This window comes from Tachysurus vachellii, chromosome 26 (genome assembly GCF_030014155.1).
Source record: "Tachysurus vachellii isolate PV-2020 chromosome 26, HZAU_Pvac_v1, whole genome shotgun sequence".
Taxonomy (NCBI): Eukaryota; Metazoa; Chordata; class Actinopteri; order Siluriformes; family Bagridae; genus Tachysurus; species Tachysurus vachellii.
Window position 1 is genome coordinate 6,590,848 of NC_083485.1, and position 27,985 is coordinate 6,618,832.

The 27,985-nt window shown below is 41.1% G+C and overlaps 1 protein-coding gene across 6 annotated transcripts in view; it reads right to left on the reverse strand.

Annotated features, from left to right (window-relative positions):
* Positions 1-370: 370 nt before the first annotated feature.
* arhgef28a (Rho guanine nucleotide exchange factor (GEF) 28a) overlaps positions 371-27,985 on the reverse strand; it is a 78,205-nt gene continuing 50,590 nt past the window's right edge. For 3 of the 6 annotated variants that reach the window (XM_060863312.1, XM_060863310.1, XM_060863311.1), the window contains 23 exons: positions 27,847-27,936; positions 26,375-26,417; positions 24,954-25,055; positions 23,105-23,225; positions 22,685-22,820; positions 22,401-22,456; positions 22,105-22,165; positions 21,849-21,987; positions 21,634-21,752; positions 19,779-19,919; positions 19,131-19,381; positions 18,672-18,797; positions 18,449-18,566; positions 18,057-18,308; positions 16,462-16,538; positions 16,196-16,374; positions 16,019-16,110; positions 15,669-15,851; positions 14,924-15,198; positions 10,651-10,698; positions 9,580-10,053; positions 6,413-6,662; positions 371-2,604 (listed from right to left, as the gene is read on the reverse strand). In XM_060863312.1, coding sequence (XP_060719295.1) covers positions 2,453-2,604; positions 6,413-6,662; positions 9,580-10,053; positions 10,651-10,698; positions 14,924-15,198; positions 15,669-15,851; positions 16,019-16,110; positions 16,196-16,374; positions 16,462-16,538; positions 18,057-18,308; positions 18,449-18,566; positions 18,672-18,797; positions 19,131-19,381; positions 19,779-19,919; positions 21,634-21,752; positions 21,849-21,987; positions 22,105-22,165; positions 22,401-22,456; positions 22,685-22,820; positions 23,105-23,225; positions 24,954-25,055; positions 26,375-26,417; positions 27,847-27,936 — 3,485 coding nt within the window. In that variant the 3' untranslated portion in view covers positions 371-2,452. The remainder of the gene's footprint in view (positions 2,605-6,412; positions 6,663-9,579; positions 10,054-10,650; positions 10,699-14,923; positions 15,199-15,668; positions 15,852-16,018; positions 16,111-16,195; positions 16,375-16,461; positions 16,539-18,056; positions 18,309-18,448; positions 18,567-18,671; positions 18,798-19,130; positions 19,382-19,778; positions 19,920-21,633; positions 21,753-21,848; positions 21,988-22,104; positions 22,166-22,400; positions 22,457-22,684; positions 22,821-23,104; positions 23,226-24,953; positions 25,056-26,374; positions 26,418-27,846; positions 27,937-27,985) is intronic. The other 3 variants (XM_060863313.1, XM_060863314.1, XM_060863315.1) reach the window with 3 other exon arrangements.

Below are 27,985 nucleotides of genomic sequence, written 5' to 3' on the forward strand. Positions count from 1 at the left end.
CACTATACCTAGAAATGTGCAGAAAACATCCAAATTGTGTTCGTAAGATCACACACACACCCACACACACACCCACACACACACGCACACACACAAAATTTTCAAACTCCAGCAGTTGATCATTGTGTTTAATATCCTTGTACATAACAATGACCTCTTTGTTACTGCTGTGAGTTGCTTCTATGGCAACAGTGAAGTGAGGAAGATATTATGCTTTGTGCATTTTTTCAACTCGCATCACCACCTACGAACCTGTCTGAAATGCTTTTTTTTTTTCTTCTCGAAACTTTATACCAGTTAATCCAGGATACTTCCCCATACATACAGCCATGACTATCAGCAGTTAAGAAGGATTTGTTGCAACAGAGTGTCTTCTTCCAGCTCCAGTTTTACCATCAAACCCAGCCATAATCATCCATCTTTATTCAAAGATTTTTCAGACATGTCACTATTTTCTAAATCTAGCCTAAGATCAATTAAATGATAAATTACAAAGAGTAATTTGTACATACAATTGTATAAAACAGTCCACATGTACATCATAAAGTTCAGAATGCATAAAATAACAATAAATAAAAGTTACAAAAAAAAAAAAAAAAGGAAAAAAAAAATTCGGGGCAATTTTCTACAATCTGTGATATTACACTTTTTTTTTTTTTTTTTTTTTTACTCAAATTCAGTAAAACACTTTCATCTGTCCTCAAAGAAAGCTGAAATATTTATATGTTGCTTTTCTTAATTTTCTTAAAGACAAATATACACGCTCAAGTTGGTTAAATGGATGAAAGTTAAAGGCTGATGACCAACAGCATGCAGAAAGCCCAAAATCTTTTAGTGAGTGTTTTCATTTGTTCTGGATTAAAGAGCACTGCACAGTGAGGGAGCTTGTGGTCCAACTACACAGTCAGTTCACTTAGGATTAAAGACTTTACAAACATAAAAACAAGGTGCTGTTCCCAGTGCATTTGTTTAAACAAAAAATGGTTAAAAACCATTTAAATCTCCACAAGTTATGAATTAACGTTGAATTTGTTGTTCCTAAGAACCTGCATGTTCCTCTCCCAGCTCTTTGAGCTCAGAAGATTACCCAGAGATCTGCTCCAGCAAACCTGGCTGTAAGGGTTTTGTTACAGGATGTGCTGCAGGATTACAGGGTATAAGATAGAGGGGTGTGAATGCTGAGTTTGTAATTACACTATAAAATGTGTCATTATTTGTGGAACGATCACGAAGAGTTCAAAAGCCAGATGAAAAGTTCCGATAAATCATCGTTCTGAGGGATATTTTGATATTTATGATGTCTGAGGAACAGGACTGCAGAGCTTTCCTAAAGCAGGACAAATGCTTCATTTCATATCCACTGCAAAAAGTATTATGTTAATGAAATGCCTAGCTTTCAGATAGATGGCTGTGGTAAGTAAGGCTCGGCTAAGGCAGAATGCGGGGTGTGTGTGTGTGTGTGTGTGTGTGTGTGTGTGTGTGTGTGTGTGTGTGTGTGAGATAAGCAAGTTAAAATTGAGTAACCTAATTCTGTCTCTGTAGGCTTCAGGCAGTAAGACACAATACTGACCCTAGAAAAGACCTTTAAGTCTCTCTCTCTCTCTCTCTCTCACACACACACACACACACACACACACACACACACACACACACACCTTGAAAATGCCACATGAAATCTGGGAATTATGAGGATTTAACCCTTTAAAACAATACCATGCTTATTCAGTCATTCATTTTATAGCAAATTATTTACTAACTGTTATCTACTGTGCTCCAACACTCAAAGATGAGTAAACAGAGCATCCCCTTACCCAATAAAATGGTAGATGTACATGTGAATCTGGAATGTTTTGAAAGTTTTGAACGTCCTGATATTAGTAACCAACACCCTGGAAGCGCCGCCCTCTTCCCGTCATCTAAACCTAGCTATGATCTCCCGTCTCAGTTTACCTGCTTGTGGCGCTTTCACTTGCTGTCAAGATAAATGGAGAATGTCTTGAGTGAAATAAAATCTATGTATGTACAGTATGTATGATGTGTCGACTCCATCCCTGACAGCACTATGCGCTGTTCCTCTACATGGCAAATATGAGAAGACCCTGATGAAATATTCTAATAATTAAGAGAATGTGGTTTTGTTAATGTTCTTTACATTAGAAAAACACAGCATGACGTATGTACTGTATGATATGATGTATGATGTATGGTTCAGCATTTTCTGCCATAATCTGGATCTAAGTGCGAATACTTCAATGAGAGCATGGGGAAAAAGTGCAAATGAAAAACAATGTCATCTGAAAGTCGGAGACGAAACACCAAACAAAATCATTTTGATCTTTAACTTTCACCATCTATTGATTATTTGTGTCTACGGCATCAGTGCAATTTCTCAACCAAACTGGAGTCCTGCTTCGCAGCCTGTTTCTGTCCAAGGAATGAAAGAGACTTGAACTTAGAGATACACAATTTTCTCCTCTCCCTCAGGATCTTGGTTCTCCGTTTCCATGGAAACAAAGGCTTGCGTCACCAAGAGGGCATCACCTTGATAAATCCCTGGGCCCACGGCTCCTGCTGTCCTGGTAGTATGGCTTGCTGGACCAACATCTGGGGAAGAACATCAGCAATGTCAAATAGCTCTATAAAGACAGTTTTTTTTTCTTCTTCTTCTTCTAAATAGACTTAAAAACACATGAATAATATTTATATGCACAGAAATGTGGTCAAAACGTTCAAGGTCAGGTAAAAAAAGAGTTAGTCTAAAACTTGCAGAGGGAGTTAGAGGACAGTGAAAATTTTAAACACAGGTCTACTGAGGGTTAAAGATAAATCATTGTTTTAATTAATGAGATTAATTTACTGCTTAAAGTGCCTGCATAAGAGCTCAATGTCATGATGCATAATGTGTGCTAATGTCATTTAACACTGTCATGCCTTAATTCATTCATTCATTGTCTACCGCTTATCTGAACTACCTCAGGTCACGGGGAGCCTGTGCCTATCTCAGGCGTCATCGGGCATCAAGGCAGGATACACCCTGGACGGAGTGCCAACCCATCACAGGGCACACACACACACACACTCATTCACTCACGCAATCACACACTATGGACAATTTTCCAAAGATGCGAATCAACCTACCATGCATGTCTTTGGACCGGGGGAGGAAACCAGAGTACCTGGAGGAAACCCCCGAGGCTTTTGGGTTTTATATATATATATATATATATATAAATATTAAACATCTGATCATTACATATTTGTTTCAGTTTAAAGAATTCTTTACTGTTTAAACACACACACACACACACTCAGCAGTCTTGCTGTATACTGTAGCCATATAAATTCTGTTGCTTTTCTGTACCTGTCTCCATTTTTCACTTGACTGGAAAACCTTCCTGTGCTTTTTTTCAGACAATAATAAGAACACATCTAGATGGATGTATTTGTGGACTTTGGAGCAGAACAACAGATAAAAGAGTGAACGATCATTAGTGAGATCAATTACTGATGTCAGGTGAGGAGGTATTGGGTGCAGTGGGGTTGAGGTCAGAGCTCCATGCAGGAGTTCATCCACTGTAAACTTGGCAACCCGTGTCTTCATGGAGCTGGCTTTGTGCACAGGGGCATTGTCATGATGGAACATGTTCCAGTGAAGAGGAATTGTAACGTTACAACATACAAAGGTCAGGTCTTCATCAGTGAACATTTGAAGACTTCAGCAGGAAAGAATTAGTGTTGGGTCTGCAGTGAACTTGGAAATGGCGCTGACTCATTAGTTCCTCAGAAGCTCCTTTTTTTTTGCTTAATTCCACTCAAATATAAACTGTTGTAGGAAGGACATTATTTACATTTACATTATTTACTGTCCAGTGCCACACAAATGAGGACGAGGTTCCGTTCTGAGCCTGGTTCCACTTAAGGTTTCTTCCTCGTATCATGTCAGGGAGCTTTTCCTCTCCACCGTCGCCTCAGGCTTGATATGCAGTAACATATGTTAGAGATAAATAACTTAGTTTATTCTCAATTTTTATATGGATGTGATGGTCAGGTATCCACATACAGCTGTACAGTACATGCATGTGGAACTAGGAGCAACGTGCTGGTGTACGTGTGAGAACATCATAAGCTGTCTAGGACGTTGTATACAGAAATGTGTGATTAATATGTTCCTTCTTCTCTCTTGCTGTCTGTCTTTCGGAAGCTTGTGAGAGATGGACAGATGACAAGTTGGCGTGTAATGAGGTTACTAAAGATTTTTAAGATCGATGTGCCAATCAGTCTCCCGCCATGCACTCACCGTGATTCACACACCACAGCCGCCCCGCCAGTCGATAGAAGGACGATTGATTTTCATGACGGATGGAGTGTCTGTGTGAATGTGTGTGTGTGTGTGAGAAAGGCCGAGAGAGAAAAAGGAGATGGGTTGGGTTTTGTCAGTAGATATATTAACAGCATAAAGAGGAAACTGGAGACATGGCCACAGTGAAAGGTTCAGAGCAGAGATGAGATAATGCTTAGAGATTATGATAATAAGAATATTTTGACACACTATTTTTAGATTTCTGCTCACGATACATTTTATCTCTCGTTCACGCAAACTGAAGATATTCTTGACATTCAAACGTCACAATCCAGTTCTTAGTAAACTGACCATCTTATTGATTTCCTCCAGATCATGTTCTGAAAGCATCTGCGTCTCAGACGTGAGTACACATAGAATGATGCTATTTCGTGTGTTTATAGGCATGTATTGTATTTTAGGAGTGTAAAACAAACCAGATTCAAAATCTGAATCAATAGGAGCACAGTAGTGTTTCACACAATCCCCTTTTCGACACAACCACAGTAAACGTTTCCTGAACACTCGCCTAACTCTTTCATTTTGAACTGACTCAAACGTTGTACGAGTGAATCTTCACAACAACACTGTAGCTCTGTGTGTTCCTTACAAGCTGTGTGAATGCAGCTCAGAGGCTTGTTGAGTGTGTGCAGTGTTTTTTCTTTTAGTTCTGCCACAAAATAGTGATGCAGATGTGTATTAGATTTTGTTGCATTTGTGCTGCTGCATGACTCAACATTCTGAAATGATTCAGTCCGTCACTCATTGGCCATCAGCACTGTTACCTACCACGAAACATAAATCCTTCCATGCACCACTCCAGTTACTGCTTGCTGCTTTTTTCAATGGGTAATGCAAGCTACTCACTTACGGTGCTTTAAAGACCCTTTTTCTCCCAAAAAAAGTAAAGTAACATAAATTCAGGTCATCTTTAACTTGTCCCTTCATTCAACCTGTCCCTCGCATTAGCGACTGTGTCAACATGCTTCAAATTCACCTCCATTGTCCCAGTTCCCAAAACACTCCAACCCGATTACCACCTAGTAGCACTCACACCCATTATCACAAAGTGCTTTGAGCGACTGGTCCTGGCACACCTACACCTACACACGTCAGTTTGCCTTCCGGAGCAATAGGAACACAGAGCATGCGGTCTCCTTAACGCTGCACTCTGTGCTTACACATATGCACGAATGCTGTTTGTGGACTTTAGCTCAGCATTTAATATCGTCATCACCTGTCTTCAGCCATCCTGGTGAACTTGTATCTCTGTGCGATTGACAGCATCCTGACAAGCTGTGTCACAGCCGCAGACAGCAAAGCACTGCAACCCACACAGCGCATCACAGGAACTTTCTTTCTAGCCATTGAGGACATACAAAGGAAACGTTGCCTGTGTTGAGCTTGTAGCACTCGTAAAGACTCCTCTCAACCTGTCCATTGACTGTTTGTCCCCCTTCCCTCCGGTAGGTGCTTCAGGAGCTTCCAGACAAAAACCAGTAGACTGAGGAGCAGCTTTTTCCCAAGGGCTGTCAGCTTACTGAACTCTGCCTCCCGATGATCACCCAACCCTGTATATTATGTCAATAGCACCTATACATTTGTAAATATAATATATAATATATAACACCCTGTATATCATGTTTATAACACCCAACATTTTTATCTGTATACTATCTGTTCATACTGTAAATAATGTACATCTTGCACTTCTGGTTAGATACCAAACTGCATTTCATTGCCTTTTTACTTGTTCATGTTTAATGACAAAGCTAATCTAATTTTGAGGTAAAGAGATAGCTGTTTTGTTTATTTGTTTATTTTTAGAGGAGAAATTGTCGGCTTTGTCTTGTTTATTATACCATACTAGGTATTGATTTAAGAACCTTGTATCACACAATTCACTATTTTACACCGTGTTGTTCAATTTAATTAATAGATAGACATCAGAGAGAGAGAGAGCGAGCGAGAGAGAAAGAGAGAGAGAGAGAGAGAGAGAGAGAGAGAGAGAGAGAGAGCGAGAGAGAGAGAGTGGGAGAGAGAGAGGTTATTGTGATTCATGCTGCTCCATACCTTCGGTCCACGGCTCATCTTGCATGCTGATTGTAGGGTGTGTATGATTGGACAAAGCCAGCAGAGAATTTAGACTGTTCTGGGCACTGGGGGAATCCACGTAACCTGGATGCAGGTGTGTATTATGCTGGTACTGATGCTGGTAGTGATGAAGATGCCGATTGTTCATGGACGGAGCCAGAAAAACTGCTTCGTTTACGTAAACAGACCCATCCTCATCCAAGCCACTGTGATGACCATGATGGAAGCTCTTTAAAAAAAGAGAAAGGAGAACAGGTAACTCAACTTAACATAGAACGTGGCATGGAAAATGACACGGTTTTCCCCATTTTAGTGAACAAGCCTCTCACTCTTCTGCAGACACCTTTCAGCGTTCATTGAGGTGAGCACCAACTAAAAACTGATGCTGATGATTAAATTGTACACATGGTAACAAACATTATGCTGCATTGTATTTTAGGTTCGGCAGCTTTTTACATTCCTACACAAACCATGATTCATTTCCATTGTTGTGCAAAAGACAAACCTGATTTAATGTCTGTCTCTTTTTATATGTAACAAACTGAAAATTGTCAGCAACAAGGCAGATAAATATAACCTCCATATTACAGAGTCAGATGTCTTTAAAGTCTCCTTGATTATTTAAAAAAATAAATAAAATAATACAAATAACTGTCCCTCTGTTAAAAGCAATGTCCTGGCATGGATTGGTTTCACTGCAATCAGCTCAAAGTTACTCTGACTGATGTCCTGATATCCTACGATAAAACATTTCGCTCCTGATGGGAGTCGTCTCATCCAGGGAGACTCCGCCCCCATCCACAGGAACCACTGAATGGTTTGGTAAGGATTAAAGTGATGTAAATTATATCCTATGGCATTGATTCAAATATATCGTGTCTCAATGGAAGTTTCTGGACTCACCGAGCTCTACAGCGTCATGATCAAAACAACAGCAGAGGGAATAGCTGTCAGAAGAACGGCGTTCATCTAACCAGTACAGTTCCAAAGACTTACAGGATCTAGATCACCTCACCTGAAGCACTTGTTTTCATGTTGATGTTTTTCCTTTAATTTGTTCTCTGTGAGTCTTGACAGTAGTTTGAGTTTATTAGCAGATTTATAATATATTTTATACAGAGCACCGCAACAATGCCACTGTTGGGCCCTTGAGTAAGGCCCTTATCATGGTTGACCCTGTAACAGCCCCTAGTTCATGACTCTACAAGGTAACTGCATGGTTAAATCTTTATTTTATCATAACATGTCAGCATAGCCAGTCCAGAGGAAAACCCATGCAGACACGAAGAGAGAACACAAGAAACTAAAGAAATCATCAGTGTCTAAAAAGTGTTTGGTCTTTTTTTCCCCCTTTACATTTCCCTCTCTGAACCTTGCTGTATTACTTAGAACCTCCTAAATAAAACACTAACCTTCCTTTATCTACAGCAGTGCATGAGAGATGCATGTAGTGCTTGTTTTAATTACTTTGTCTTGAGGTTTTATTGGGAAAACTTTCTTTATCATTAATCAGTAACTTGTTTATTAGTGCACTCAGTGGTCAGGCCAGACGACTGATGAGGCTTGAATTGCTTGTGTTATCCTAGTTAATGAATCAGAGGCCCACAGTGTGACAGTGTGTGTGATAGAGATTGAATGAGACAGATTGAGAGATTAGCACAGGCTAGCTTCATCAGCTTGGCTGAGGACAGAAACCATTTTTACGGCCAGTGACTCTGTACACCTGATTCGAGTGAACTAGAAAGGAACGGCATGCGACTAAAAGTAACGATCACTTCCGAAGTCGCCTTTGCTGTCTTTCATGAACATTAAGCTGCGTGTTAAAGTGGATTGATGGGTCTAGCTAACAAGCTAAAAGGGGAAGCATGTAGGGCATGTGGTAGCCTAGTGGTTAAGGTGTTGGGCTACCAATTGGAAGGTTGTGAGTTCAATCCCAGGTCCACCAAGCTGCCACTGTTGGGCCCATGAGCAAGGTCCTTAACCCCCTATAATTGCTCAGCTGTACAAAAAAAATGAGATAATGTAAGTCGTTCTGGATAAGAGCGTGTGCCAAATGCTGTAAAAGTAAATGTATGTAAATGGAAGCAGTGATGATGAAAGCTGTGTGGAAAAATGCTAGACACACGAGACAGACAGACAGCATAGACGAACGTACACGATTGCTTTAGATAGACACACTTCTAGAGAGCAACAGATACAGATAAGTGTAAAGGACAAAAATATGGAGTGAGACAGAGAAAAAAGCTCTGAATGCCTCCGCCCTGAATAGTTCAGAGACAGTTTTATCCCTTCTTCAAAGAGAGACAGGAGAGATGGTTTAAGAGGAGCTTTCCTTAGACATCACTCCTTGGGTGTTTTGGCAACACGGAAAAGAATAGTGAATTGTGAAGGAAATCTCAAACCCATGCTGAAGGCAAATCCTTTTACTGCACACACACGGAAAGCAAGAAACTGAGAGAGAGAGAGAGAGAGAGAGAGAGAGAGAGAGAGAGAGAGAGAGAGAGAGAGAGAATTCCCTGATGTCAGTTTGCAGTATTATTCTGAGGTAAACACACAGCAGTTTTGCCTCAAGGTGAATGAAAGCACAGTAGTTTCAGCTGCAAGTGCACAACTAAGCAAAACAAAAGAAAACAACTTCAGGAAAAAGTGACTGAATGACAGATTTAGCAAATTGTCTTTTTTTTCTTGCCTTGCTCATGAAGAAGGGAAGGGAAGTTACCAGACAAAACAAAACTGGTTAAAATCCTCATCAACAAGCACCACAATTCAGGAGATCAGACAACATAGAGTCTAACAGCTGTAAGTTTCTATTGCATGTTTTTGGGTCACATCAACACCCAAAGACGGCCAGTTAGTCAGCGTTACACTGCTGTAGTGCATGAGTTTATGATATTATATTAATACTGTACAGTGTTAAAGTCAAAATTTGGTATTTTCACACCCATAATACACACACACACACACACACACACACACACACACGGTGACCAACCTGTCTATCTGGTGAAGACAGATAGACAGGAATGGTATTAAGGAAGAAAAGAAGAAACAGAAAGAAAGAAAGAAAGAAAGAAAGAAAGAAAGAAAGAAAGAAAGAAAGAAAGAAGAGCCACACATTACATTCTGACCCACGCACTCGCACATACTTTTGTTTCATCTCCTGACCCTTGGTGACCTTCCAGCTTGATGCTGGTATTGTGTTGGCGTTCATGTTTCCATCTTTCTGTCATCCTCTGCTGCATTTTCACCTTCTCCTTCTCCCTTTCCACGCTCCGCTGGCCCTCCCTCAGCCTCTCCAGACTCTGCTGGTACTCCTGCTGCTGCTCTTCCAGCTCCTCGCGTTGGCGCTGCAGCCTCTGGGCCTCCTCGTGGCACTGTTGCTCACGCTGTGCCAGTTCCATTTCACGCTCTTCAAAACGCTGATGCTGAGCCTGACACTCGCGGGTCCACTGCTGCCGTTCCCGCGTTGCCCTCGCCAGCTCCTGACGCTGCCTCTCTGCCTCACGTTGACGCTCTTGCTCCTGCAGGGAACCCTGGGAGATCCGTTGGGTGGAACTTGAGAGCAGGAGAAGAAGGAGACGACGCACTTCGTAGCGGCTGTCCTGGATGGTGACCACGGCCTGAAATGAACAGAGTTAATTATTGAACAGTTCTACACCCAGAGGAACAAATAAACATTTAATAAGCCTTGGATGATGACAGCAAACTCCAGTAACTGTGATCAATGTTCATGTTACAGCCATGTGGCACTGCGAAGTCAATACTGACTGATAACAGACGTACTCCTTTACAAATTAAAGTACTCTGGATCCAGCATTAAAACAATATCTGGAAACAATACTACAGTCTATGTTACAGTGATCAGTGAAGCTTTTCCGTGTGATTTCATTGCCAAATTTCACAGAAATTCAAACTATGTGCGAGTTGCTTTTAATACAGCGCATATAAGGAGACACGTATTATAAACCTTTTATTCTTTAAGATGATCATGTAAGATCTTGAGTAATATTACTCAGATATTAAAAACAGATGACAAAGAAATGATCATAAATTAAGAAATCATGTGTTTCAGTGGTTTAAGTTATAACTTCTTGGCCAGAATAAAAATAAGAATAATAAGCAAGTCAATTGGAATATGCCAAATATATGTGTGTGTGTGCGTGTGTGTGTGTGAGAGAGAGAGAGAGAGAGAGAGAGTGTGTGTAAGATAGAATCACCTGCAAACTGTAAAGCAACTGAGTCAAACTCTGGACGCTCTGACAGATCTGGACATAAACAAAAGAAAAGCTACATTAAAAGGGGAAAAAATACATAGAATATCAACCTTATTTAAATATGAAGGTGTTTTATATTTTATATATTGACAGGTATCACATTTAGCTTCCCTGAGAACTGGAAGTTGATCAAATCATTTGTCTATAACATAATTGTGATAAATTATTTTAATTGTAACTATTAAACTATGCAGTGTTTGGTATCTCAAGACATTTAGTTATGCTTTTAATGTTTAATTCTTTAATTCTCTACAAACGTTACACTTTCCTCTGAGCTGTTAAGGAAAGGTTCTGGAAAATAAACTGCATGGGTTTAGCTAGTATACAGCGCCATCTGGTGTTAATCTGTTTTACTTACGTAAACAAAAATATTTTTTTCCCATTTAATCGGACATTTTATTATTTACAAGATTCATTTTTCCTGGTAGACTGGAAGTGATTTTATTTCTAAAGTAAAATCACACACAAACTCTAACTGTTTTCCTGTAAGAAATAGACGAAACTAAACTAAACTACATACAGAACCAGGTGATCTGCGATCAGGATTAGAAAATATAATGTAAAAGCCAGCAAAATTCAGTTCAGAGGAAGAAACCTTGAGAGGAACCAGACTCAGAAGTGAACCTCATCCTCATTTGGGTGACACTGAACAGTAAATAATGTCAATGTATCAGGGTGATTTCTGAGTTCACCACAGACCCCTCACGAATCCCTTCCTGCCGAAGTCTTCAAATGTTCACTGGTGAAGATCTGAGCACAAAGCCGACTGACACAACAGTAGTTCAAAGACGGTGTGACCGTCTCCAAGCAGCCCCATCCACAGCAACCCCATGAGTCACGGGCTGTCTGTGCAGATCTATCTCTAGTAAAGTGATGAGACTCCAGCCAAAAGTCATCACATTCGTCTGGATTAATCACTGACACTGTTCTTGGTAATATTTTAATTGCAAACCCACTTAAAAGCCAAAATCCATTATCCAAGAGCAGATAAATCTGCTTGCAAACATATTCAGGTCCTTTAAAATAAGACTTTGAAGAACCAACGTTCCTACAGAACCAGTTCTACACAGGTTACTAATGATTTCTTTCCCCATTATTCCTCACAGATTTGCTCCAGAACACATGGATTTTGTTTGTTGACTGCAACTGTTTGAAAGTATTCTGATTGGACTTTGACTTGGCCAGTGTAGATCATTCACCTTTTTTGTTTGTTTTTAACCACGCTTGTATTTAGGCGTCATCTCTGATGCACTGTCCTACTTTTAAGCTTAGTTTATTTTTTTCTTTTCTCAGCCTCCTGTATCCGTTCTTCAGTTTGAGAAATAGCCCAGTTCTGAGGATGAAAACAGTCCAGATGACATGATACTGCAACCACCACCATATTTCACTCTTGTGATGGTGGTAATTGAGGTATTGCACAAGACATAGGGCAAGACTTAGACTCGTCTTACCAGAAAAAACCCAATCATGTTTCATACTTGCTTCCTGAGCAATGAGTTCTCTGTAGCCACCCTGCCATACAGTCCAGAGTTATACAGAGCTCTTGAAATGCTTGCCTTGTGTACTGTATAGTCACTCCACTCTCGATCACTGTACTCTGTAACTCTGTGACAGCTTCACCTTCACCACTCTCTTGTCGAGTTTTGAGGGAGGGCCTGGTCTAGATGCAGGGTTCACTTGCTCACTATGGATCTAGCAGTGTGTACAGGGATGAACATCCTCTTACACCCAATACCTATGTTTAATTCTCTTACGTTATGTTTAACTTCATTAGTCTACATTTTCAATCATTTCCTTCACACTGACTCTCACCAAAGGCAGTTTAACTGAGGTGTTTTTGTTCTTTTTTAATGTTTCATGACTGAAGGCCAAATTCAGTTTTGTCCTTGAAGAAACAATTTTTTTTTCATCTGGAGCTTCTGGAACCTGGGTGGGTGAATAATGATGCAAGCCATTGTACATACAACCAGAAACGGCTACCAGACACACAGACACACTATATTTAATTAATTTAGTTCACTTGCCACATAAACAGTATGTCTGAAACAGCCAGCTAATGAAGAAAACAACACTTAAGTGGACACAGTATACACTATTCCTTTTATATCAGTTCTTACAAAAGTACAAAGCACAAGAGGAAACATCTCATTAAACATAAGAATGGTCTGTCTTCCTGCTTACGCCTAGATCAGCATGCCTTATCGGTGTAATGCATAGCGGAGCACCATCAGAGGTGCCAATGCTAGCAGGAAAGGAAGAGATTGAAGGAAGCTCTAATTATCACTGTTCATTTTTAATGAAATTGTTCCCCAGAGGCAATGGAATGGACTCTCTCCTTATTTTCAACACATTAATGTTTCATAATATTAAGCCTGAGATGTGATTTTAGCAAAGGAATCTGAATTATTGATGCCGCACCACACTAGAAGTGCGCAGAAGTGCCGCTTAAAAACGTCTACCCTTCTAGCCGTTACCGTTCGCCAATGTCTGCTACGTGTGTGTTTCTACCTTACAGACATTATACCTTCTGACAGTTGCCTGAACTGTGAGACCTTTAAATAGGAGATAGTCATGCATGTTTTAGAACATTTATAAATAAATAAATTGTCATATGAATGTAGCAGGGGGCACGGTGGCTTAGTGGTTAGCACGTTCGCCTCACACCTCCAGGGTTGGGGGTTTGATTCCCGCCTCAGCCTTGTGTGTATGGAGTTTGCATGTTCTCCCCGTGCCTCGGGGGTTTCCTCCGGGTACTCCGGTTTCCTCCCCCGGTCCAAAGACATGCATGGTAGGTTGATTGGCATCTCTGGAAAATTGTCCGTAGTATGTGAGTGAATGAGAGTGTGTGTGTGCCCTGCGATGGGTTGGCACTCTGTCCAGGGTGTATCCTGCCTTGATGCCCAGTGACGCCTGAGGCTCCCCGTGGCCTAGTGTTAATTTCGTCAGACGAGACGAGACGAAATATGTTCGTCAACAACCTTTTTTTTTCATGACTAAGACGAGACGATGACAAGACTGCACCACTGTCCAAAAACGCTGACTAAGAATAAATTATCATGCATTATTGTTGACGAAAAAAGACGAGACGAAAATGTTTTGTATGAATGTTTTCGTCTACAATTGCCTTTAAAATATTCAGAACGAGTTCGCGGCTTCGCACTGTTACTCAAGAAAGAATTCGTCCACACGCCACTCAAAAATAAATAAATAAATAAATAAAAACTCCTCAGCGCAAGTCCACCCCTGGTCTAGTCAGGCTTTTTGTGTTAAATTATATTTCCTGTCTCTGCGCAGGCTCTTTTATTGTACATGACAGCTTATGTCCCGATGACCGGTCTTTGCATTACGATTAAAAGCGGTATCAATAAAGTAAAAAATGTGATGTGCAGTCAAGATCGAGTGAAACATATGTAAAACACTTTTTTTACTGAAATGTTTATCAGTAATAATCTCAGTAATAATGTGTTATTTTAAAAAAAGACTACAATTTTTTGACTAAAACTAGACTAAAATGACGAGACTTTTAGTCGACTAAAACTTGACTAACAAAAAAAGATATGTGAATGACTAAATATGACTAAAACTAACAAGGACATTTGGCACAAGACTAAGACTAAATTAAAAATAGGTGACGAAATTAACACTACCGTGGCCCGAGATAGTTCGGATAAACGGTAGAAAATGAGTGATGAGTCTTATGAATGTTTGAACAGGTTTAGAACAGTTTAGATTTTAAGTTTACGTTTACAGATTTTTCTGGGGTTAAGCTTTGTATATAGATTTGGGATTAGATTCTGTTACGCCTGGTAACATTTATAGACGTATTAATAGACGTATGTAGATGGTCCCGTCTCAGAACTCATCTACTCCTGAGAAGATTTTCTAATCAGGAATATGACATGTGTGTACTTTAGCTGATTGCTGGGCAAGGCTGCTCAGTTTGATGCCATCCACTAATGGAATGTTGGTTTGGTTGTCAAACGTGTTATAGGTAGATGTTTATTGTCAGTGGTGGACAAAACCGTAATTTATTTATCTAGCCCACGGGGCAAATATAAAAGCTCCAGAGTGCTTGCCCATCATGGCTCATTTACATTGTACCTGATTTCTCACATTCCTACAAACTAATAATTAAAACCAGCAGTATTACTCACACAAAAACAAGTTATTCATGAGGTTAACAATCCATGAACACTTAACTAACCCCTATCTTTACCTTAAGGTGCATATTATGATTGTCAGTTGCACTGCTCTGATTCCGAAGCTGGAGCTCGAGGCTGTCTTCTCCTCTCGACTCCTCTTCCTCGCTCCTTACAGTATCCACTGCTTGGGGTTCTTCTTCAGCAGGCACAGGAGGAGGGGATGAAGCAGGATCAGGAGCCTCTAGCTGAGGAGTAGCATCACTATTGTTCTGTTCCTCAGACACAAGCAGAGGACCTGGACAGGAGGTGGAGCCACAGTGAAACGACAGCGCTTCTTTTAGACTCTCCGCTGGAAAAAAGAAATAAAAAAAGAGACAGAGCAAGAGAGAGAGAGAGAGAGAGAAAAAAAAGAAAGCCTTAAGGAAACTTTTCACATATTTATGTTAGTTTACAAAAGTAAGGAACGGCCATGTTTCAAATTCAAGTCATCAGCTAGAAGTCAACAGCACATACAGTATACGGCTGAGTCCACCATTAACAACTCGATTTAGACATAACTTTGGGCTTGAGAGCTGTGAGCGGTGATTTTGCAAAAAAAATAAAAATAAAATACTGTGCTAGATCTAGCGCTATTTTATAGTTTAACATGACTGGAGTATTAACGTGACAGTGACAGACTCACCCATAGAGTATGAATGTTATTCAGAAGTGGAATAGTCAAACTGATACAGGAAAATAATCAAGGGAGTAGAATTTGCTTTTAGTTCAAGATAAAGTCTAAGTTTGGTGTAAGAATGAATTTGAATGGCAGTGTCTCACCCTCTTTAAGTGCAGCGTTGAGCAGAACAGCAGCATTAGGGAGTTCTTCTGTGTTAGGGCACACCAGCAGCTTTGGCTCTGGGCTGATGTCTCTGTGGCCCACCATGGCTGAGAGCTCGGCATAGATGTGGAGCTTCTCCTCCAGGCTGGAGCAAATCAGCTGGTCATGACTGTAGAGAGACTCTGCCAGAGATTGATGAAATAGCAGAGTATTTCAGAAATAGCTTCCAGCTTTCTCACAAGCATATCTCGAAGGCAAGCAGACATGTTAAATGATTCCCAGACAAACATCAAGAAAGGAATTTTCAAGCTGGACATCATATTTGTGTCACTTTGGTTTAGTGCATCACCTTGTAGCTTCTGAATTTTCTGGTTCTTGGCTTCTGCTGCTCTGCGCTCTTCTTCTGACTCACTTGCAGTGTCCTCCTCCTTCTCATGGCAACTACGAGAAGAGGAAAATATCTTAGCCTATCTTAACATAGGACTAAACATACGCTCACGAACGCCATATAATAACCTATACCCACATCACCACTGCTTCACGGATAAGCCTCATCCAGGTGTTGCGCTCGTCCTTGGACGCCGCGTGCACCTCATACATCTCGGGGCCGCTGGAGGAGGCACTGATGAGGAACATACCTCTCTCCTCGTTAGCCACCTCCCTCACGATCAACTTTTGCAAGGAGATCACTGGACATTTCTGATCCTGAGAGAATGAGAGTTTAACAAGTTAAACCCACCTACAAAAACCTTACACTAAACTTTACAAAGTATCCTACAACTTCTGACATACAACAGCAGCAAAGATGTATTTCTGGTCCTTCTCCTGGAGGAATACCAGTAGATCAGTCAGCAGAAGAGCCAGCACATCTACAAAGAAGCAGAAACATATGGAATAAAGATAAAGTTAAACACAAGTTAAAGCATGGGTTCTTCATCATTCACAGTCAATGGATCAAGACTGATACCAACACATTTATTTAGTTATTGCTTGTTGGAGGGTTTCCTCCCCCGGTCCAAAGACATGCATGGTAGGTTGAGTGGCATCTCTGGAAAATTGTCCATAGTGTGTGATTGCGTGACTGAATGAGAGTGTGTGTGTGTCTGTGCCCTGTGATGGGTTGGCACTCCGTCCAGGGTGTATCCTGCCTTGATACCCGATGACGCCTGAGATAGGCACAGGTTCCCCGTGACCCGAGGTAGTTCAGATAAGCGGTAGAAGATGAATGAATGAATGGATGCTTGTTGGAGCACTTACCCAAGGTGTTCATGAAAGTCTCATGAAATCATGGAAAAACTTTCGAGTCCTACATTACAGATTTATATACAATTTCAACTTACAAATGTGTGTATGAAAAAAACGTGCACACATATCCAAAACAACTTTACTGAACGATTAGTAAATGCTTTTAAAAACGATGTCCACTTTCTGGATACAGGTGGACCGTTGCAGGTTATCGCTTGTTATTTTAGTATTTCATGTTGTCTTCCTCAAAATGGGTTTCTTGTCAGTCATTTTATAGACAATCCCCAAAACTCCCATCTTAGTAAAGATACAGTCCACCAAACCATGACATCTCAAGCACCTGCTGCCACCAGATACTTCTCCTTCTGAGAATAATAGTTCAATAAAAAGAATTCTATGGGGAAGTCGTGGCCTAATGGTTAGAGAGTTTGACTCCTAACCCTAAGGTTGTGGGTTCGAGTCTCGGGCTGGCAATACCACGACTGAGATGCACTTGAGCAAGGCACCGAACCCCCCCAACTGCTCCCCGGGCGCCGCAGCATAAATGGCTGCCCACTGCTCCGGGTGTGTGTTCACGGTGTGTGTTCACTGCTGTGTGTGTGCACTTTGGATGGGTTAAATGCAGAGAACAAATTCTGAGTATGGGTCATCATACTTAGCCGTACTCTCTACTGTAAGTGCCCTACAATACCCACTTTTGCAAGTGTAATTTATTACTAGTAAAGGGGATGAAGCGGGACAAAGAATTTGCTACTCTGCTAAAAAATTAAGTTTTACACACACACACAAAAATTAAACAGTAAATATACTGTTTTACAAAAAGAGTCAAGTAGATGGGAAAATGAACTGAACTGTAGTTGAACTCTAGACAGGTTTTGGCGGTGGAGTTTATGTACCTGGGCAAGTTCAGAGGCAGGTTTTAAAAACTGCAGCTTTCTATTTCTTTCCTGGGTTGAAAAGCGAGAGTTGATCTTAACATTTGAAATAAGTAAAGTAAAGTTCAGTCACTAAAGTGCTGTTGACTGGATGATGGATAGAAAGCACGCGGAACATTCTGAGATTGTGGGTGAAGGAATAAAAGGTCATGGCAGTAAATCACACTTTGTATGGATGCGGTCAGGGCGTTCCAGTGTTTATCTGACCTTTGAGTCTGCCGGTGGCCGTCTTCCAAAGCAGCGGGCCGTGGTGAAGCAGCGTTCGGCCGTTGGTCATGTCGTGCTTGCGAAATGCGGCGCCGCTCTTCAACCTGGCTAAACTTTTGCTTTCCATGCGGCCGAGAACGTCGCTCAGCCTCTGGCTCTGCTCTCGCTCGCTCACTCGCACATCCACTGCTGAAATCATCTCTCGCACCAGAGACAGAGCAGCAGAGATATCGGCATGTTCCTGTGTGCCCTCTGAGAGAGAAAAGTAGAGTGAGAGAGAGAGAAAACCCTAATGCTAAAAATAATACAGAGAGTCTTGTGCCCCAAATGACAACCTGCCCGATTATCTATTATCCTGTCATATTAGACAGGAGATTTGCCCAGACAGCTACCTTCTGTGTACTGAAGAATCCGTTCTAAAAGCACTGGATATTTTGTAATGCGCTGCGTCACTAACAGAATGCATTCTGGGATCTCTCGCCTCTTTACCAGCGAGTTGCTGCTCTGTTGCTGTGGAGAGAACAGGAAGTGGATGACACTTGCTGATCAAGGATACATGAGCAGGGATTTAATAAGTAGAGATAATGGACTGGATTAATGATAATAAATACATACTTTAATAAAGAGCTGAAATCTTTTGTTTTGCTGCTGGAGCTCCTTGAAGAAGCTGACGGCTTCGTTGTGGCGGCTGCAGAACTCTCCGTAGACCAGCTTCATGTTTTCGGCATTCTCCTGAGAAAACTACACACACACACACACACACACACACACACACACACACACACACACACACACACACACACACACACACACACACAAAACCTTTCTGTATTAATACAACCACATCCTGGATAATAAATTGTTATCACATTTGTTATTTATAAAATAAATAAATAATTAAAAGGCAATTCTAATCAAATCTGGTTTCACAAGGACAATAGACAGTATATTTGACACACAAATGTGCCATCAAAGTTTTTAACATAAACTAAAAAAAAATTGACACTTTTTTAATTCACACAATCTGAAGAAAATAAAAAAAAAGACAAAATTACGGAAAAGAGTGTTTCCTACCTGTTGGAGGAGGATATCACCCACATGGTGAATGAGGTAGTTCTTCTCATTATCAGGCTGTGTGGAGTTATTCCTGCGCTCCGTCATCATGGAAAAGAAGTCACGGTGCAGGACGAGGAGCTCGTCCAAGCACGGGAAAATCCGAGCGATAGCCTCCGCGTCCAAGCCCACCTCCTCCCGCAGTCCTCGCCTAAACACCTCCGCCATGATGGTCAGCGTTTGCAGGTGGTGTAGCTCCGTATGCATGAGCTCTAAACCAGCATACACACAGCAGCAACTCATTATTTACAGTTAATTCTTTAGTTTTTGTAGAACTACACTGTTGTGTCCTGGTAATGAATTTAACTTTACATCCAGATTTGGTAAAGCTGTGATTTGGTACAGTTTCCCAATGAGCAAACAAGAGACGAGAGCTGTAAGGAAAAGCTCCATTACTTGACATGAGGATGAATTCTTTCTCATTAAAGGAAGCTTAGCATGGGGATATTATGAGTTAGACTCTTGGGACGAACACAAGACAATCTTCATGATTACACCAACAACTCTTATGTACAAAGCTACAGCATGCAGGTGAGATTATCTTCTGAGATCTTTTTAACCGCTACGTGTCTCAGTGTCTTCTCATTACATACGTTCCTTTGTGCCTACCGTAGATGACGTCCTGTCTCTTGATCGTGCGTTTTTCCTGCTTCTGACAGAACTGGGCCTCCACCGCTAAACTCCACGACTCTGCCTCCAAATACAGAGCGTCTGTCCCGAAGCTGTTCTGCAGAGGAGCGTCCACTGTGTCTAGATTGACAGATTGATGGACAGACAGGGTCAAAATATGTGAGATACTATTAGTGAATATATATAAAAGAAATAAAAACAAGAAGGAAAAGCAAGGAGATCCACCCATGGAGCCTAGTGTTAATTTCGTCACCTATTTTTAATTTAGTCTTAGTCTTGTGCCAAATGTCTTTGTTAGTTTTAGTCATATTTAGTCATTCACATATCTTTTTTTGTTAGTCAAGTTTTAGTCGACTAAAAGTCTCGTCATTTTAGTCTGGTTTTAGTCAAAAGAAAACTCAAGGTATCTTAGTCAAGTTTTAGTCGACTAAAAGTCTTTTAATTTTAGTCTAGTTTTAGTCAAAAAATTGTTTTTTTTAAAATAACACATTATAATTGAGATTATTACTGATAAACATTTCAGTAAAAAAAGTGTATATGTGTGTGTATATATATATATATATATATATATATATATATATATATATATATTTATATATATACACACACATATACACTTTTTTTACTGAAATGTTTATATATATATATATATATATATATATATATATATATATATATATATATATATATATATATATATATGTTTCCCTCGATCTTGACTGCACATCACATTTTTTACTTTATTGATACCGTTTTTAATCGTAATGCAAAGACCGGTCATCGGTACATAAGCTGTCATGTACAATAAAAGAGCCTGCGCAGAGACAGGAAATATAATTTAACACAAAAAGCCTGACTAGACCAGGGGTGGACTTGAGCTCAGGAGCCGCATGTGGACGAATTCTTTCTACGCACACACTACACAGCACGAAGCCGCGAACTCGTTCTGAATATTTTAAAGGCGTAACAGCTGATGAAAAAGCAGAGACAATTGTAGACGAAAATGAAGAGATTTTATCTTAGTTTTATTTTATACAAACCGTTTTCGTCTCGTCTTTTTTCGTCAACAATAAGGCATGTTAATTTAGAACATATTTCGTCTCGTCTCGTCTGACGAAATTAACACTAATGGAGCTACCCAGGTTTATAAACAGTAGATTAATGAGCAGATTTGGCAACCCTGAGAGAGCAAAGCCAACAACAGAGAACTCCATTAGTGCATTAGAAGACATGGATACGGTGGATATACCTTATACCTATGTACCTTTCGGTCATTACGTTTCGTTTTCAAAAGAAAACACTGAAAAAGAAAATAGCAAGAAAGCAAAAGAAAGGGGAAAAAATGGTTTTAATGCGTTTTTTTAATGCTTTCTGCATATCAGATGAAATGATACGGGAAGTTGACGCCCATGTATGACGTAGCCATATAACCTCATTTTCCAAAAGAAATAGAAGACTTTTTGTTGAGCAAGCATCTTAAAGTTACTTCTCCTGTGTCAGCAGCAGCTATGAGGTCCTTCACTTTAATACTCAATAAAAACTCCAGGATTTTCTTTGGTGAGGTTTTCTGGAAGACTCCTAAACATATTTTCAGAGTAAAAGCCTTGTCTAATGCTGACCGGAGCATAAGCAGGCCATTCATATGTTTCCTATGTTTCAGAGTTCTTAGTATTACTAAAAAGTGATATTTTGGTCCAGTGAGAAAGACTGAATATTGAACACTACACTAAACACAAATATCAGACAAACAGTGGATCTGGGAGATGGAGTTGTACAAGATATTACAAACTTCACAGCTTCATCGCTGTCACTGGAATGAAGATCATTATGTTACCTTCAACCAAGGATGAGTCTGTAGAGGTGGAAGATTCCACGTTCTGCTGGAGCTCCTCTGACTGACCATGAGATCTCCAGGAGGAGGGATCACTGTCTCCCTCTGGGCTCTCTGCAAGCCTGGACATCCAAATCACACAAAATAAAATAAATAAATAAATAAATAAATTGAAATTACAAAAGACTGATCATGAACAATAAGGTATATTTTCTAACCATTCTGGGACTAGAGGAACACTCCTGGATAGATTGCATGGCAGAGTTGAGGCATCTCTTCTGTCTCGTGGAGTCATCACAGGGAGGGAGGACGAGGGGGACATCTGAGAAGACGTGATGCTTTCACGCAATACAAAGTCTAGTAATAGATGAGAGGAGGGAAAAAAAAACAGATTTTTTTAAATTTGTTTCAGTAAACATATTTTTGTAGAATATTTCGTCGTCTCACTTCCACACTTGCGGCTGATTGACTCACTTTGAGGGAGTGTCGCTGCTCGAGCCTTCATCACAGAAACTGTGTATTTGTCCTGCACTTTCTGTACAGGAAACCAAACAGAATGACTCACTCACAGACCCCCTGCAATCATGACTAATAGGCAAATGTGTTACTATTTTGAGCTTAAACATTAAACCTGGGATAACTCTACACACACACACACACACACACACACACACACACACTTAATGCTATACCTCATTTATTTAATAAGAACAGCAACATTTATTATATCATTCCTATCATCATGGACACACACACACACACACACACACCTTGAGGCACTGTGCTGCAGAATCTTTACAACCCTTATGGACACAAACAGCACAATCTAGGAAGACAAATCAAAACAATCACCACATGAAAGACAAACCAGGATTGTGTTCATAGCTCGATTTAATTCTATGTAAGGAATTCTGTCACTCATAGTGTTCATTATGAACCTCAAGTAATGCTTTAATCCTAAAACAAACAAACAAATTTAATGCTATTCACTACTCGCTACACACAAGAATCGACTTCTAACACCAAATTTAAAAAACGGAGTAATCTTACTCACTGGTGCAGTGCAGTGTTTCCTTCCCAGTGACAGGTTTGTCACACACTTCACAAACCGAGGTCCCCAGAACGGGACCTGCTGCAAATTGGTGTCCGCTGCTCTGTTTTTCTTTCACTTCCTTTTCCTTGGCTTTTCCCTTTGAGAACCAAGAGAAAGCTATTACAGGACAAACATAGCCATGGCCGTAACTTTCCATATGTTGACCCTTTATAGCTTACAGCTGGGAAATAGAAGCAGCTACATAACGGTCGGGGGAACCTGGCTTCATAAAGTTTGTAGGCAGGATTAGGAGGGGTTAATGATTAAAGTGAAACGCTGGGACTTGAGACTACGTGTTTATTTTTCTGGGACGTCTGCTCGACTTCTACTCGAGGCACTGAATCGTTTGTTCGGCTTTAAGACAGCATTAAGAGTGTGTACCTTCTTGCTGCGCGTGCTGTACATTCGGCTTTTAATGAAACTGAAGGTGCGGCTGACTTTGTATTTCTCAGGCTCAGTCTTGGAAGGAATAATGTATTTATCCCAGCCTTCTTCTTCGATTCTGGAGGAGAAAAATAAAAATACAGAAGGTTGCAATGTTATGCATGTAACCACAGGGTGGTGGATCTCCAGAGTGGTTTCCTTCAGAACTAGTGGAGTGTTCATGTTTACATTTCCTTGCTAAGAACCGATAGGCTGTGATATTAATCACCTTGGGACTATTAATAGGTCTCTGTTACAGACTTCCTGGTCCACATGGCAGCCGTCACATTACCAATTTGTCAAGTGATCCGTATTCTGTTTCAGTGTGAAAGTCTAGTCGCTTTTCCTGTTCCAGAGGCCTGAAGAGACAAGTCTTCCATCTTACCTCTTGCAGATGTCTTCTGTTCACTGCACTGTGCACAAGTTCACAAGCGTCGGACACATCTTTCTTGTCAAAGATGCCCTGATTATGAAATAGTGACAGTGACATATTTTATCACAGTTTATACAACTGAGCAATTTAGGGTTAAGGGCCTTGCTCAGGGGCCCAGCATTGGCAGCTTGGTAGTCCAATAGCTTAACTACAAAGCTACCACTGTCACTGTCTGTCACCCAATTTCATCAGCGCTAGGCAGAACAAACACCTTACCATCCTGCCATATTACACAAGATAGGAAGCTAACGTTAACAATTCCCAAAGTTTTGATGTCATAAAACTATTAAATTATTTCTAATCAATCTGCAGCACAGACAAAACAAGGTCAGTGAACAGTAAGAGGTCAAGAATTAGCCGTTGTCCCAGGTGTGTCTTATAGGAACAAGGATGAGCACGAGGTAGCGCTTCCTTTTATAGGCTGCATGGGGTCACAGTCACAAGGTTATGAGTCTGCTCTCGTTACTCAGCAAGGAAATGATTTGTGAAGAAAACACTACTAGGTCTCACATACACACCACCCTGGAGGTCTGGAACTTAAAAGTAAAACTACAGGAAGATCTACAGGAACGAGGAAGGGATAACCGCCAAGCTGGATCCATTGGTTAGCAAGTTGGTAACATTGATCCTAACCCCCCTTCCCCCCCCCCGCCCCCCCTGCAATCATTATTATGGAAGTCTATTCTAAAGACTAGTTTGAGTTCCTCAAAATGTTTTATTTTTTCTTTTACTTTTCATCCATCATGATGCAGTTAGTTGGCATCTGATTTCGCCAAAGCGTTACTTGCATAAACCTACAGCAATTAAACTGACATGATGACTTGTTTGTTTCAAATCTAAGGTACAAAGCTACCTCACTAAGCCAATATCCCAGTCGGTTATAAATGCCACTTCCTTATTTGCTCATTTTAACCATTAAAAGACAGCAGTTCTGTTGAAAGGGTTAGTCTGGTTCCAGTTACAGGACTCAGGGGAAGTCATGCATTCCTTTCCTTGTTATTAATTAAGAATTAGTCACTGTGCTCTCACTTCAACAGCAAAGACAAGCCAGTTTAACATTCTTAGCATTCACCGCATTTTCAGACATTCCTCTTGAAGAAATATTACGTTTTAGTAAGACGAGATGTCTCCGTACAGAAATCTCGTGAGGTTAGTTGAACCTAACTGTCTGAATGTTCAGACTAAAGCCCGAGACGGTTTAGCAGCAGGATAGTTATGGCTCTAATATTTAGGCTCTTCATTTTAAGTGTGTTAGATGTGCGTCCATGCCAGCAGGTGCATTCTGTGGATGAAAAAGGACATTAGATGTCTCGTATCGAGCGACTCTGAGGGTTAGACGTGAAGGTCAGAGAGCTGAACAGGGTTGTGACGTACTCTTTGAGGAATTCGGAGAGCGTGAGGTGTTGTAGCGAATCAGTCAGCTCGACGCTGGACTCGTCATCGGCTGACTGAGTGCGTCTACGGAACCTTAACTCCCTACGGAGGTTTAAAATACAGGGCTGAGTGTGTATTAGAGGTACACAACAACGCACACACAGTCACAGTCTTACACACAGACACAAATTGTCCACCAGATGGAGCAACTGCACAAGGACAGAGAAAGAAAAATAAATAATTATTCAGAACAAGAGCTCCAGTGCATCTGCATGCCCCCCCCCACACACACACACTCACTTACAACCACTCACACACACTCACTCTCACCTACACTCTCTCTCACTTACACACACTCTCTTACACACACTCACACTCTCTCTCACTCACTCACACTCACACTCTCACTCACTCTCACTCACTCACACTCACTCTCACTTACACACACTCTCTTACACACACTCACACTCTCTCTCACTTACACACACTCTCTTACACACACTCACACTCTCTGTCACTCACTCACTCACTCACTCACTCACACACACTCTCTTAAACACACTCACTCACACTCTCACACACACTCTCACTCACTCTCTCTCTCACTCTCTCTCTCACTCTCTCTCACTCACTCACTCACTCACTCACTCACTCACACACACTCTCTTACACACACTCTCTTACACACACTCTCTTACACACACTCTCTTACACACACTCTCTTACACACACACTCACTCTCACTTACACACACTCTCTTACACACACTCACACTCTCTCTCACTTACACACACTCTCTTACACACACTCACACTCTCTCACTCACTCACTCTCTCTCGCTCACTCACACTCTCTCGCTCACTCACACTCTCTCTCTCACTCACTCACACTCTCTCTCACACTCAAACATACTCACTTAAACACACTCTCTCACTCACTCTCACTTAAACACACTCTCACTTACACTCTCACTCACTCTCACACTCACACACTCTCTCTCACTCACTCACTTTCTCACCTACACTCTCTCACTTACACTGTCTTACTTACACACACACTCCCACTCTCTCTCACTCACTCGCATTCTCTCTCTCTCACACACTCACACTCTCTCTCTCTCACTCACTCTCTCTCTCTTACTCACTCACACACTCTCTCTCTCTCTCTCTCTCTCTCTCACACACACACACACACTTTCTCGCTCTCAACACACGCATCCACACACACACTCACTATGTCTGTGCCATTTGAAAAATTTCAGGGCTGTTTTCAAAGGGAAAAAAAATCCATGACCTTCAAAACTACAACAGGAAGCACTCTGTCTCTAAGCAACTCTGTGGTCTCAGGGCCATTGGAGTATCCTATAATCCCAGTCGATAGCACAGAGTGAAAGAACAGTGGTCTGGCAGCTGGAGTATTACCTTTTCTCTTGCGTCTGCTCGGTTAAGCTCAGCGCACGCTGCTCTGTTGGGAAGAGTTCAGAGGTAGAGAGAGAGAGAGAGAGAGAGAGAGAGAGAGAGAGAGAGAGAGAGAGAGAGAGAGAGAGAGAGAGAATCAGTAAATAGATGCTCATAAACATATTTACAATGGTGCAGATCTTATGCAACCTTAGATTTTTGTGAAAAATGGATTTGTCCACTGATTCAGCTTTCGCTTTAAGAGTAAAAACAAAAGTAGGCAGTAAGACTGATCAAGTGAAGGCTTGTGTCCTTATGCACTTGAGGTCTAGCTGAAGCGCCCCAAACCCAAGACTTTTTTTACACAACACACTGAAAGGAAAAAGAGTAGAGAAAGCGATAAGTACACGAAACACCGGAGCACGACCCAGCATGACACTGATGACGTGAACCTGAGGAGAGACCTGAGCATAACTCTGACGTTAATGCCACAACCATAAAAGCATAGCAAAGCCGTGTAGTGTCAGCATGCATTCAGCCACACCCAGAACACACAGCACATCTACAGTGACTAATCCCTGACTGCTGCTTTCACACACCTTGTCTTGGAAGCATATTTTCTTTTTCATAGAGTGATGCATCGTGAGAAACTTTATGTTCAAAGCACGCGGCAGCTCAAGACTTTAACGCAATGACTGTGTAGTGACACTGTGTTTAAAAAGTGTGGTATCTCCTAAATACGCCCAAAGAGAGGCTCTTGAGGTGATTCGATATTTAATAAAATAAAAAAAAGCTTGTTTTTCAGGCTGAAAATTTAACACGACCTACACCAAAATTCCACAAAATAAGCCGTTTAGATTTTGTTGTAATTGTTGCTGCTGAGGGGGGCATGGTGGCTTAGTGGTTAGCACATTTGCCTCACACCTCCAGGGTTGGGGGTTGTTCTCCCCGTGCCTCGAGGTTTCCTCCGGGTACTCCGGTTTCCTCCCCCAGTCCAAAGACATGCATGGTAGGTTGATTGACATCTCTGGAAAATTGTCCGTAGTGTGTGAATGCGTGAGTGAATGAGAGTGTGTGTGTGTGCCCTGCGATGGGTTGGCACTCCGTTCAGGGTGTATCCTGCCTTGATGCCCGATGACGCCTGAGATAGGCACAGGCTCCCCGTGACCCGAGATAGTTCGGATAAGCGGTAGAAAATGAGTAGAAATGAATGTTGCTGCTGATTAGCAATGTGTAATAAATGCTGTATATATATATATTTATATAAAAAAAGAAAAAAGTAGAAAAAGAACTATGTCTAGCAAATCATTTGTAAAATAAGGCTTTTTTTTAAAAAAAAATAAATAAATAAATAAATTTTTAAGCACAAAGAATAGCTCCCACATCCACGTCTAACACACAAACACAAAACACAGATAACCAAAAGCCCCAGCAGCAGCTACATGCACTGTATTTCGCTGCAGGTGAGAGTGGAGCAGTGGGTTGCCATTACTTACTAACAGGATTGAGAAGAGACAGAGATTTAGACAGAGACAGAGCCTGTAGGAGAGATCTGCTGCCGCTGGTGTTGCTGGTGAGGACGCCATCTAGAGAACACAGTGGACATTACATTCGCTGCAGCCCTGAGCTGCTCTG